General features: G+C 33.7%; 2 protein-coding genes across 2 annotated transcripts; both read left to right on the top strand.

Annotated features, from left to right (window-relative positions):
* Nucleotides 1-2492: 2492 nt before the first annotated feature.
* LOC106711485 lies at nucleotides 2493-7349 on the top strand. The gene is made up of 5 exons (XM_014503806.2): nucleotides 2493-2611; nucleotides 5294-5516; nucleotides 6225-6355; nucleotides 6496-6651; nucleotides 7062-7349. Exons 1-5 carry the CDS (start codon nucleotides 2548-2550, stop codon nucleotides 7298-7300), a joined length of 813 nt encoding a protein of 270 aa, XP_014359292.2. The 5' UTR covers nucleotides 2493-2547; the 3' UTR covers nucleotides 7301-7349.
* A 3454-nt stretch (nucleotides 7350-10803) lies between these two features.
* Nucleotides 10804-13329, top strand: LOC106711350. Its single transcript, XM_014503654.2, has 5 exons — nucleotides 10804-10870; nucleotides 11601-11817; nucleotides 12089-12219; nucleotides 12409-12564; nucleotides 13181-13329. Exons 1-5 carry the CDS (start codon nucleotides 10804-10806, stop codon nucleotides 13327-13329), a joined length of 720 nt encoding a protein of 239 aa, XP_014359140.2.
* Nucleotides 13330-13362: the final 33 nt, after the last annotated feature.

Genomic DNA, 13362 nt, shown 5'->3' with positions numbered 1-13362 from the left:
CTAATACATTCAAAAATAACCTACTAGTGCGATGAATTCCACATAACCACTTTACACATAACAAGAAGCACAACAAGTTATAAAGATATATTATAAAAATAAATTAAATAACCAATGTATCCCACCCGACTGACGCAAAGACAAAGTAATGTTGGGCATCAATTGATGGTTCACGTTCCGGTGAAATATCAAGAGCTGACGGAAGACAGGCTTATAATAGTTGTTGCCTGCTTTTCGACTGAAGAATGATGTGTAGCAGGCCTATTTATATTTCCCTTCACCTTCCAACTTCTTTTTAATGTATTAGAAGCTGTTACTTTCTTTCTTCTCGACCTAGCCTTACAACACGTATACACTAAAAATCATATTTTAACTTCTGTAACTTACTGAAAACTTATCAGGCTATAAGGTTGGCATGATAAGAAACCAGCAACATTTATTTTTAATTAACTTACTCTTTGTATATTTTTTAATGCTTCACGACACATTAAATGCCTCGTGAAGTATTAATTCGTTAAATTAAACGAAAAATACAAACCATAATTTTATTTTTATTGTTTTTTGGGAAGGCGAACAAACTGGCCTTTTAAAAATATTGATAAAATTAATTCAAAGGGCAGTGAAACTTTAATATTTGTTGTTGTTTTTATAAATGAATTTATGTTGTTTTTTTTGTTATTAAATTTATTTATTTAAAAATAACGCGGAAATATTGATTTATTTTACAAATATCGCTAAACGTTAACATGATAAATCCGAAACGAAGACTTGTAGATTCAAGCAAGTAATCTGATTTCTTACTAATATGCTTACTTCTTATAAATGAGAAGGTTTAATGTTTGTCAAAAGGTATCTCCAGAACGGCCAAACGGATCTAGCTGAAATTAGACATAGATGTAGAACATAGTCTGGAAGAACACATAGGATAATAAGTTTTTTTTTATTTCCTCGCGAACGAAGTCGAGGACGACAACTGGTAAAACTATAAAATTATTTTTTATTTGTAAATTAATAAAAGGTAATTAGGAATAAGGTAATTATTATTGCATCTACTTAAAAGATATCTAACACAGAAATTATGCAACTTTGGGTAGAGGTAAGTTGGGTTAATATACTATATTCCGTACACCCACACAATTGAATTTAAATATTATATTGAGTATTAAATAGTTTTGTAACTAACTAGTTAGTGTTTCTTCGAGATCCTAGTCCTGTATTCCTCTAGATGCCTTATACGTTGATAAAGGTCACCGGAAGGATAAAGGCATTCTGATCCCGAGTTAGCACGAAAGCTTAATATCTCAAGGCTGACGCTAATAATCGATATCAATCCTTAATCCATTCTTTTGTCGGAGCGAATACCCACTTTGGGTCACTAATGGCAAAAAAGGGAAAATGGTGTTTTTTGTAGCAAAAGGTGGCAAACGAGCAAGCGACAAACGAAAATAGCAAAGTGGCCGTCGAGTATAGACATTTCATCTGCATTTGCAGATGCGCTGCCTACCTTTGATCGATATTGCATGGGCCGCACAGATATAGGATGTTTGTCCCCCTTCCTATGCGTCCGTCCTATGCTTAATCCACCTCCTCTTCTTATCCCTTCTTATAAGAAAAAGGTGAGAAAGGACATAGGAATAACATTAGGCCTCGGCACTGAAGCTCATCCAAGGCGGAATTACTTCCACTTCACGCCCGTTTTCTGTGTGGTCGTGGTGTTGCACCTTGCGAGCCGGCCCATTCGTTTAAAAGATACTATTGCGACTCTACCACTTTTAAATATAATGTTAAGGAATGACATATTATAATGTAGGACAAAACATACAAGTAAATATTTCCATAATGACCATGTTCCAAAAAAATAAAGACGTTTGGGCTAAAGCAAATCACTCGTAATCATGAACACGAAACCTTTCGTTATTCGGACGAAAAGTTAAAGTTTTCTTACAAGAATAACTACCTATATAACTAGTAGAAATTTAGAGGGACCTCTTATTCTCGATCCACTATCAAACTTTTACTTTAAAATTGGTGATTTTCTTCTCAATAAATTGATATTTTGGTATGGTTCTATTTTTAGGTTTTTAATAAAATAATTCAAAAAAACAGTTTTTGTTTTAATTCTTTTTCATTGATAATTTCTTGTTCATTATGTTTTTGTAAAATATTTAATAATACACGGCTTTGTTTGATGATTTCATCGATGTTTAAGATGAAAATCTTGATCGAATAATTTTGAAATTAGAGGATTTCTAATTTCTTTAGCATTAAAATATCTCACTTCCTACAAGGAAGTAAATCCTTGTGACTGTACTGGTCTATACGAGGACTTTACAGGTTATCCATATTTTCTAGATATCACGGTCAAATACTGGTTTCATCAATTAGAATGACTAACATTCAAATCTGGTTTTGTCTAATCAATCGCTGTAATAATGAAAATTACCGACTATATAATAGAAATCTTCATAGAACGTTTGTCAGTCGAACAAGGATCGTACTTCACGTAACATTTCTTTAACGATCTTTAACGATTTGATATCTTTTAAAATGTTTAGATTTTACTCATTCTTGTTAGTTGGAATTTTGATGCGGGAAGGAAGCGCTGATTTGGGTACGACATTTTACTTTTATTGCATTAAAAAAAATATTCTTTATTTCACTAAAAACCATTTTACACAAAATTAGTGGGGCTCTGTCTCCCGAACTAGTTAAAACTGTGTTTCGGGAGGCAGCGCCTTCTCTTATTTACATATTACTTAATTAAGCGTTAGTTGCTATATTATATATATTGAAAGATACTTTGTATTTAGATATATTAAATAGACAATTAGTGTGTAATAGTATGCGTTTTGTGTGTTTTTGAAAGTGCATGTGTGTGCTCATGTATTCGTCTTTTTTTTAGATTTTGCTAATTTTATTTAAATTTGGAATGTCTTATATTTTTTTATTGAGTTATTTTTAAAAGATTTTCAGTACAGTCGTAGTCAAATGCCATTAGCCATTGTGTTATATATTTTTTAAATTTAAAAATTACTTAAAGCTCCTAGGTTGGTATCACTCTGCACTAAAATTCGGTTGTAGATCCAGGGTGCAAGAAAGTTGTAGTGCCTTTGCGCAAAGCTGGTTTTGGTAAGGGGAATAGGGCAGCGAAGTTTTCTTTTAGAGGACTGTACTAACAGTGTGGCCGTGGTCCGATGATACTTTACAAGGGATTGGAGTACGAAGAGCTTCCTAACAGAGAGCACTCCAGTCTCCTCATACAGTGTAGTGGTGGACTATCGGTACGGAAGACGCATTAGTACCTTCTGTACTGCTCTCTGTGCCCGTTCCAACTCAATCAATTTTGTTTTCAATACCCCGCCCCATAACCGTTACACAGAAATAAATGATAATATATAGGCATAGCCTAAAGAAAAATATTATACTAATCGTATATTGTTATTACTCTATAGTTATAAATGTTATACATTTTGGATACCAAAGAGAGAATAGAAGGTGTGATTTTATAAAGTTTATATTTGTCACTAAGAGTATAAAAGTGAATTGTAACAATATACTAAAATATGTAAAAATATACATGATGCAAAATATTTTTAATGGTTGGTTTGATAAAGTTCTAATGCTACGGTCACACTATCGCGAGAAGATTCGTGTTGCGTTATCGCGATAAAAACTTCGTGTCCTATTTAACTACGAAGTTCTAAGCCACTTCACCAAAAATTCTCGACGTCGCGTTTCATTTTAAACTATTTACCGTTGGTTTCCGAGACCAAAATCTCTATATAAAACATATCGTCATCTCTGTCATTACCTTTGACAAAACAGAGAAAACAATATATTTAAATCGAAGATTTGGTCTCAGAAACCAACGGTTAATATTTTTTTCATAACATTTAATAAGCTTTCATAATAAAACATGTAGAAATTATTGATTACAGTCGAAATTGATAGAAAATGTATTGGCAATGGCATTAAAAAATAAAAAAATTGATCCATTTCTATACACAGAACCTTTTGTCGCAGTATTTTTTTTTCGCAGAGCTTGTGATTTTGATTACATTGCTCTTTTATTTAAATTGTTAAGCGTAAAAAATTAAAATAAAACAGCAATGTAATACTACTCATTTTAATAATTTATAAAATTAAAATTAGATTCAAAAAGTTGTAAATATATTGCATAATATATTATCAAATAACACGGTTTTTAATCTTCATGATGTTATATTCCAATTCAACAAGCTTTAATAGTTATTTTAAGATATCTATATCGTAACATGTAAATCTAATGAGAATTTATTTAAAGTGAATGCATAATATCTGTCATTCGTGACCGTGAGCGGTGCATTTTTGGAACATTTACTTTGCCAAACACCTGCAAAAACATAATGGAATCAATGGTTATCAAAGAGCGAGGACGACGACAATTTTTTTTGTGTTTATAACATCTATTTCTGCACATCCTTGATTAGAAATTAACATTTTCGAGATTGAAAGCAACTAAAATAAACATATTTAATTTAAATAAACGCATAAAATTATTCTATATTCAGTATTATGAATAATTCAGTTACAATAATCTCGCATAATTCTTATTTTTAGCCGACTTCAAAAAGAAGGAGGTTATCAATTCGACTGTATTTTTTTATGTGTGTTATCATTGAACGATTAAATATTAATAATGTTCTTAATCTTGAGGTTAAATTAATTATGGGGGATTGTTTAAATGTATTCATCGGTATGGATTAAAAAATGCACTAAAAAGTAACAAAATAATATCATGAAAACCTTCCAAAGTAAGAAAGTTCTCTTCTTTCTTGTAACATGTCATATTTTAACTTGTAACATGTTTTATAATTATTGTTATTTCGCAGTCGGTATCAATAAAGTATATAAAAAATGGGACCCATCTGCAAGCACTACTTTTAGATTAAAATATTTTTTATCAAAATCAGAGCACCAGGAGCGGAGCTTCGCGATAACACACATTAAAAAATACAGTCGAATTGATAACCTCCTTCTTTTTGTAGTCGGCTAAAAAGATGGATGGTTTACGTGAAAGACGTCATGAGTAACAATTGATTGAAAGGTTTGGTTGAGCTTTAAGCAATTAAACTCATAGGGTAAGAAAATTTTAGATTGTTAAATATAATGTAGAGGTATGAAGTGGTGGTTTTCCTCATTTCTATCCTTTTTTCCATTTCTAACCATTGGCATAACCATGGATTTGGCAGGGAACGTACGTATTGGAAAGGAAAACTTAAATAACATTATTAAACGTAATATGACATTTCAGTACTGGCCCCTCAGCGCTGCGCGCCCGGTGACTCTGAATGCTACATCACCACAAACACTTTACAAGCTCTCTCTCAAATCGGATATGGGTTACGCGAGTATGGAATCAAACCTTTAGAACCCATGTTATTTAAGAACGTAACGTTTGGCCAAGGGCTCTTCAAATTGGAATTCCCACGTATGAGAATAGTTGGTGCTAAAGATTGTAAAGTTGAAGACATAAAGTAAGTGTATTTATTTAAACTTCACTTTGTATAAATTAGACACAAAATCCTAGATGATATGTCCTGATGATGATATATAAATTAAATGTAAGTTACTGTTCGGCTCGACACTCTGGCGTTGCGGAGGGACGTTAGTTCCCTCTGCATTTTCTACCGTATTTACCACGGGGAGTGCTCAGAAGAGTTGTTTGGAACAATTCCTGCCGCCGAGTTCCGTCATCGGACGACCCGACAGACCGCCAAGTTCCATCCACACCACCTCGATGGCTGGCAATCCACAACCGTGCGATTTTCGCGTAGCTTTCTACCGCGTACCGCCGCGTTGTGGAATGGTTTGTCCTCGGCGGTATTTCCAAACCGCTACGACTTAGGGTCCTTCAAGAAGCGAGCGTATCACCTTCTCAAAGGCCGGCAACGCATCTGCGATTCCTCTGGTATTGCAGATGTCCATGGGCGTCGATGAACACCTTGGTGTTCCCGCTGCTCGTTTGACCCCTTCTCTTATAAAAAAAAAAAATTCTGGAAGAGATAAAAGTTTTATTATTAAAAATACCATCAATTTAATTAGTGAATTATCGTCTATAAAATTACTTAGGTTGAAAATGATAAATTGTTTATAAAATATTTTCTTTATTTCAATTCATTTAATTTAATCGCCGTCAATTCACAAATTTCATTCAACAAAAATATCTGAATATTTCTTTACAGATTGAATTTTGCACAATCTACAATGTCGGCAACTTTTGGATGTCCAGTGAAAATTACAGGGAAATACAAGTTCAATGGAAATATATACTTCTACGAAACCAGCCACGAAGGAAATTATGTCATTAAATCAGGTAATTTTGTGTCACAATAATAACAAAATACTCCAATTACATACATTAAATTGCAATCGCAAAGTACTCACTTGTTGATCACAATTTATCATATTTTTGTAACTTTCATATGTTCTTATCTTGACATTTTTGTTTCTTAGACAACATAAGAACAACCATTACTTTCCAAATCGATACGATTCACGGCGCCAATGGCAAACGTTACTGGAAACTGAATGTCTTGGAATACGTGTACGAGCCTCAAGAAACTCTTCGCATACAACTTGAAAACCTCTTCACAAGCGAAGTAAGCAAAGGTAAATACTATCTTACTAATATTACAATTGTGAAAGTTTAGTCGGATGGATGGATTTGTCAGTCGGTAACTCCGAAATGGCTAAACTTTCGTTTTTATTATAATTTGTTTGCTTGCACTATGCCTTTTTATATGATTTTTCTATAATCACAGGAATTAGAATCAATCAAGTCAATGTCAGGCAAGAATTATTTGTTTGATCTCTATCCACCCTTTTTGCATCAACAACATCAGCCTTTTTACGGAGATGTATTTTACATCTTTATTTAATATTCTTTGTATGTATTATGTGGCTTTAAATCTCGCCAATTAACTACCTCTTTGTGGCAAATTTACTTTTATTTAGTTTAGTGTAAAACTATCAGGATTTATTGAATAACTGACAACCTCTTTTGTTTTAATTACTTTCAGAATCACCATACTTTAGTCCGGCGACCGGCGATTGGTGGCCGTCAGTTGCTAAGATCGCGGAACCAGTGGTTAGTGCAGCCGTGGGAGGTCTTCACGGTTACCTAGAGGCATTCTTCCAGCACGTACCACTTGAACAACTCTCCAGTCAGATATTGCCAAGACCGATCTACGATCCACGAGCCCAATCCATTGCCGACCTAGAATGCTTTAGTTTCGGTTCTGTGTCGGATTTGCTGTAATTGATTTTGCTGTTTTAAATTTTATACCCTTTTATAATAAAGGTAGTTATTAATGGATATGTATTTTTATGGTTTTCAAAATCCAGATAGTAGGCTTACTGGAGAGTATCTTTCAATATAGCAACGACCGCACCTTTGCGCCGCTACAAGATATTTTTGAATGACAATTGTCCTTGCCTTTTATATAGAAATCTGAACACTTAAATTTTACATATCTAATGTCTATCGAATGAAACAAGAAGAAAATATAAGTAAAAAAATATGTTGTGATACATCTATGAAGGAACGTATAGGTTTATTTGTTAGACTTATATACTGTAAAACTTAGTTAAATATTTGCGCTGCAAATCATCAAAGTATGTCAATTTTCAACAAATTCTGCAAAAGGAATAACTTTGCTCCATACAAACTTTCAACACCCATTTTAGACCTTTACGGAATGAATTTAGTGAATTCCTTTCTTTATACTTAGTAATAGAAATCTATGTGCATAATTTCAAGTCTCTAGGCCTAGTTATTTCATCTATACGTTGATATATCAGTCAGTCAGTCAATCAGTTTACTCTTTCATAACGTATATAGATTACGATGTATTTCGATAACCGCAATTTACTTCAAACACTCGCATAGTTCTCAATTAATCAACACTCGCTCTAACATTACAAAACGGAGTTTATTTATTTGAATTTTTTGTTTAATTTTTAGCATTTGAATGGAATTAGGAATGGTTATAATGTACTGAAATAACAAATCGAATTATGCTACGAGAAGCACGCTACGACACAAGTACGAGTACTACACAGGCTACAGATACTTACAGGCTATAGACAATGTTAGTGAAGAAGAAAGTAGTTTTTCATATTATAATTAACATACAAACGGCTCAACAGCAATAAAATATATATGTCGCAATCAGAAGAAGAAATCAACTTTAATAAATTGAAATTAGAACACGAGCTGCGTTCGAAGAGACTTTTTTTTTTTGGACTTCTTGTACGATGCGCTTCTGACATTGGGCATTCTGGAAATAGGGATCGTAGCTAAAGCATTGTTTGTTGTACATGAGCCTGTGAATCAATTATAACCGGTTGAGAAGTGATAAGCAGTGTATTCCTTGAATCCGATATTACCCACTACCTCCTACAAGTGACCTCAATCAATAATAACTCTGTTAGCGAGCCACCCCGGCCATTATACCTAGTCAGGTCATAAATTCTGTCACATGTTTAATATAAAATAATTGAAACAAGTTTATTCATTATGTGACCATTTATATACCAAAATGAACTTAACAAAACATAGATTCTTATGACACTAAAGTTTATTCAAAATGACCTCCGTGATTTTGAATACTGGCCTAAAAAAATTTTCATCCGAAAAAAGAATTTCCCGATATTTTTTTCCCGCGTACCGCTTCAACAAAGCGCAGCATCTCTTCAGTCTCAGGTCTATTAGACGAGCATTCAAACGATGTCCTGTTTTTCTTCGATATGCACGAAGCCCTAAGTCTTCATTTAACACCCTTTTCACCGTGGTTCTGCTTAACCCCATCTGAAGGGCCAACAGTTTCTGCTTACGTTTGGGATTTCTTTAATTCGCGCCTTCACAGCTTTTATCACTGCTGGAGTCCTAACAGACCGAGGGCGACCACTTCTTGACCTGTCATCTACACTAGAGTCTTCATTGTATCGTTTGATGGTACGATAAACGAATCTTTTGGTTATATTCAAGTTTTTCAGTACCTATGTCAAAAATTTGAATTGGCGCGTAACCGCAACGATGCAACGCAATAACTGCAACACGGTCTTCTTTAAGCGTCCACTCCATATTTAAAAATGAGTAAAACTCTAAAAAGTATACAGTTTTATTTTCATGAACAATTCGAAATTCGAATTCATTAAACTTTTTTGTGGCCAGCATTCTACAAGAAAAGCTTTTACTGTGTGACAATACTTATGACCTGACTGTGTATATATGTTTCAATAACTAAAAAAAAATAATTTACAACAGTTAAATTGCATTAGGACTATTATTAATAGTATTACATAACGAGTAAATCGCGCGGGAAATTAAATGAAATTCATTTTTTTTAAGGAACTCTTTTACCACATTAATTGCACAACATTCTTAGTGGCCAGTATATCCAAGTTCCCTGGTTACCAAAGAGGATGAACTACATTAAACTTCTCTAAATAGTGGGTGATGATACTCGTAACGAATATAACACGAACTGATGAGCAAATCATCACAAGGCGATGATTCGAGTACGCGCAACAAAGTTATAACGGGAAGATGAAAAACAGTTACAAAAAATATTTTAATATTTTAAAGATGATAATGTTTAAAGGTATTCAAATAAAACTTAAATTTTCTAGACAACAAACATCACTGAAAATAGAAGCGGTATTTCTTCTGATTTTACAAAGTATATTGAAAGACGATAGATATGCAACATCTTAAATGCACTTAATGCAAATTATTTAGATTATCAATGTCATCTACTACGATTAGGACAATGTCTAGTTGTCTACAAAAGCTATTGAATTTACAGTCCAAAATACATATTTTATTGCGGCAATTAAATCGAAACTGACAAGGCTACATTCGATATCGCATGAATGGGCCGGTTAGACTGGCGCACTATACGTCGTTCGTAAAATTAAAGTGCGATTCAAATTGCGTTTTTCAACTTTGACAATCACACACAAAAACTCATATTTTTACAGGCCCAGGCCACATTGTTTACAGATCCAAGTCTGACTTCTTAGCAATTGAAAGCTGAATAATTGTTTTTTTTTTTCGAACATCAATTAGAGCATACAAATAATACAACTACAGAGTAACATAATACACCTTTATAATGTACCTTTATTAATATCAAAGATACCAATCGTTTTGAATAAATTGCCGCAGTAAAAAATGCATTTTGAACTTTAAATCCAACCAACTTTTTAAATGATAAAACCAGAAAACGGTTTCAGGTTTTTTATTAACGATATCCAGAATTTAGAATTATCTTATTAGGTAGCATTGACAACCTTTACTGTAACGAAATGCAAGGGTTGTAGATAAAAAGGCCAAAGGGTGAACCACTAGGTCCATAGAAGTTTTGGTAATAAACTTATAAAACTGTGTTCGCTTGTCAACGATCATGAGAGAACAATGGTAAGACTATTTAATCTTAACGGCGACCGTACGTCCTTCGAGTAAACTCTTCGTTAATCATCCTAGAATTGAAGGAATGTAGGCAACTTGGTATATGACATGACGTCATAGCAATGAGAGAGAGACCTTTAGAGTATTCTAGTTATTTTAGTCATTGCCGTTCGGATTTTTTTTCTTGAGTTTTATTTTTATATCTGGTTTTGTATTATATGCTGTACAATGTAAAAAACAAATCGTCGACTATATATTGTAAAACTCCTTACGTTGTCCATCAGTCGCATAACAACCGGACTAAAAGATTTTTTCAGTGTGCTATTTGGGAAATTAAATAAATTACAATGATCAGGATCAGCTTACTATTAATGGTGGCCGGTTGTTTCCTGCCTGAAGGATATGCTTCCATAGGTAAAGTACACTTTCCCATGTATAAAATTTACTATACTATTCTTGCATCTAATCAGACCTCTGTTTTGTTTATTCTCAAGTTCTTCAATTCTGAAGGACCAGACAACACTTAATGGTATCTAAAAAAATATCAGTATTGAATTCTTGCATTTTTCGGTGTCTGTTATATTTTTTAAAACTAGATTCAAATACATAGTTTATTTACAATTTTCTTTGTTATAGTTTTTAGATGAAAGAAAAAAAATATTATCCAATTATTTTTCCGTATCCGACACCGTTCTTAGGACTTGAAATCATATATTAAGTGAGAACCCATAATGTCTGTGCTTCGTAGTTAAAGCACAACCTTACTAAAGACACTACATATTTTAGTAAAAGAATTAACGTCAACTGTATTCTTATGAAAATGTGACGTGTGCTATGCTATGAGTGGTTTGCATTTGATCGTATCGTCGTGTGGCATTTACGTCAAAAGTTATTTCGTCATTTCTCTAATGTAACAATGAAATTGGTAAACTGTGCTTTAGTTATCGGAAATATATTTTCCCGAATGAACCGTATAGTGTCCGATGCCACATCACTAACTTTAGGCCCATCCTCATGGCCATTTTTTTTTAAGAATTATGTGTCACTCAATTCATTTTCTTCTCCCGGGTCCATTCATTTGTTTTGTTTTTAAGGAGTTTGATTAATTCGTAATAATTGATGTGATCATAAATTCTTATTTTAGCGCCATTCGCTTGTATTCCTGGTGATTCTGCGTGTTTCATCAAAGCGAACACGCGCGTTGCGCTTTCCTATTTGGGCGATGGCATCCCCGAGCTCGGCGTCGATTCCTTAGAACCAATGTACTTGAGAAATATCACCATGGATCAAGGACATTTCAAATTGGTCTTCCCGAATATGAAGTTAGCTGGTGCTAAAAACTGCAAAATCGAAGATATACAGTAAGTAATATATCGAACATATTTTAACTTGGTGTTGAAGAATAATAAAGATATAACATCAAACGGTGACTGCTAACACATTAATCACTAAGGATTAAGTCGCGAGGCTACGAAGAATTTCATCTATGTTGTTTGTTCCGTCGTTCTAATCATTAAGCGCGACAAGTATATGGTAGCTATATATTGATCCATGACCTTTTTCTGATAAATGTTGAGCCCAAGTTACATCAACCCTATGTTGTTTTGTTTATGTTACTCTTTTGATCAACAGGTTAAGTTTTGCGCAGTCTACTATTTCGGTAACATATGACTGTCCGTTCGAAGCTACTGGGAAATACAAATTCAGTGGGAAAATGTTCTTCTTCGACGTCAACCACTCTGGAGATTATGTTGTTAAATCAGGTACAATTATCGATAGTTATTTTTTTAAAACAACTGCAATATAATGATGAACAACACTTAAAAACATACACAGATATGTAATATAAAATTATATAAAAGGGCACCACTGACTGCAAAATCACATGACTCAAGCCACCAGTGGTCAGAGCTGGAACGTATTGTCTCAAAAATAAAACTATGTTATTTCAGATAGATTCAAAACAACAATCATATCAAAGATCGATACAATCTACGGGCCTGATGGCAACCGATATTGGAACTTAGTCGCTTCGAACTATTTCTTTGAGCCCGTGGAACCGCTTCACATCGACCTCGGCAGATTATTCGTTGGCGAAATAACTAAAGGTACGATACTACTATGCTAATTACACCAATCAAGTATTTTTAAACTGGATAGAAAGGCAAGACTGAAAGACAGTTTTTTTACAAGACAGTGAGTAAGGTAAGGTTTGGTTTGTTGCTAATTTTATGGCACTTTAAACATTATCAGAAATTTATATTACAATAACTTTTGTCCATGATTTCGTTGTTATTGTTATTGTTGTTGTTGTTGTAACTATGTCTTGCTCAAAATATTATAAATATTACAATGATACAATAATGGTAGTAAGCAAGGGCGGCCTTAACGTAATAAGCGAGTTTTTGAGAAAGATCTTGTTAGTAGCCTATGCGTTCTATCATCATCATCATCACCTTCATCAGCCTGAGTTCGGTCAATGCTGAACGTAGGCCTCCCCCATCGATGCGTTCTATATCTATACCAAATTTGGAGACTATAACTAATATAAGTAATTTGTGAAGTTACGGTATTTCCCGTACCGAACCGTACAATGGAAGGAAAACTGGGAGCTAGGAGATGATGGTCGTGGTTTTTTTCCCTGCGAAACATGTTGTTCGTGCAACAACTGCTGCTGTTCTTGACTCTAAGACTATCATAGTAATTTTTATTTTGATCTTTCAGAATCTCCGTTCTACACCGTCACAAGCAATAGATGGTGGCCAGCGGTGGCAAAGATATCTGAACCAACTTTAACCGCAGCAGTTGAACGTTTCCATAACGTTCTCAAGTCGTTTTTCCTGCGCATGCCACTAGAAGAACTTTCTAAGTAAATTAAAAAAAAAACTAATTTTAAAACGATTATA

The sequence above is a fragment of the Papilio machaon genome, chromosome 11 (genome assembly GCF_912999745.1).
Source record: "Papilio machaon chromosome 11, ilPapMach1.1, whole genome shotgun sequence".
Taxonomy (NCBI): domain Eukaryota; kingdom Metazoa; phylum Arthropoda; class Insecta; order Lepidoptera; family Papilionidae; genus Papilio; species Papilio machaon.
The sequence above is the reverse complement of the archived record's forward strand: the minus strand, read 5'-3'. Positions and strand labels throughout refer to the sequence as shown.

Excerpts from the sequence above, each read along its gene's own strand:
- LOC106711485 (XM_014503806.2), top strand. The coding sequence starts at position 2,548 with ATGTTTAGATTTTACTCATTCTTGTTAGTTGGAATTTTGATGCGGGAA. Across the intron at positions 2,612-5,293 it reads GGAAGGAAGCGCTGATTTGG|TACTGGCCCCTCAGCGCTGC; the intron begins GTACGACATTTT and ends ATGACATTTCAG. Across the intron at positions 6,356-6,495 it reads AAATTATGTCATTAAATCAG|ACAACATAAGAACAACCATT; the intron begins GTAATTTTGTGT and ends TTTGTTTCTTAG.
- LOC106711350 (XM_014503654.2), top strand. The coding sequence starts at position 10,804 with ATGATCAGGATCAGCTTACTATTAATGGTGGCCGGTTGTTTCCTGCCT. Across the intron at positions 12,220-12,408 it reads AGATTATGTTGTTAAATCAG|ATAGATTCAAAACAACAATC; the intron begins GTACAATTATCG and ends ATGTTATTTCAG. Across the intron at positions 12,565-13,180 it reads CGTTGGCGAAATAACTAAAG|AATCTCCGTTCTACACCGTC; the intron begins GTACGATACTAC and ends TTGATCTTTCAG.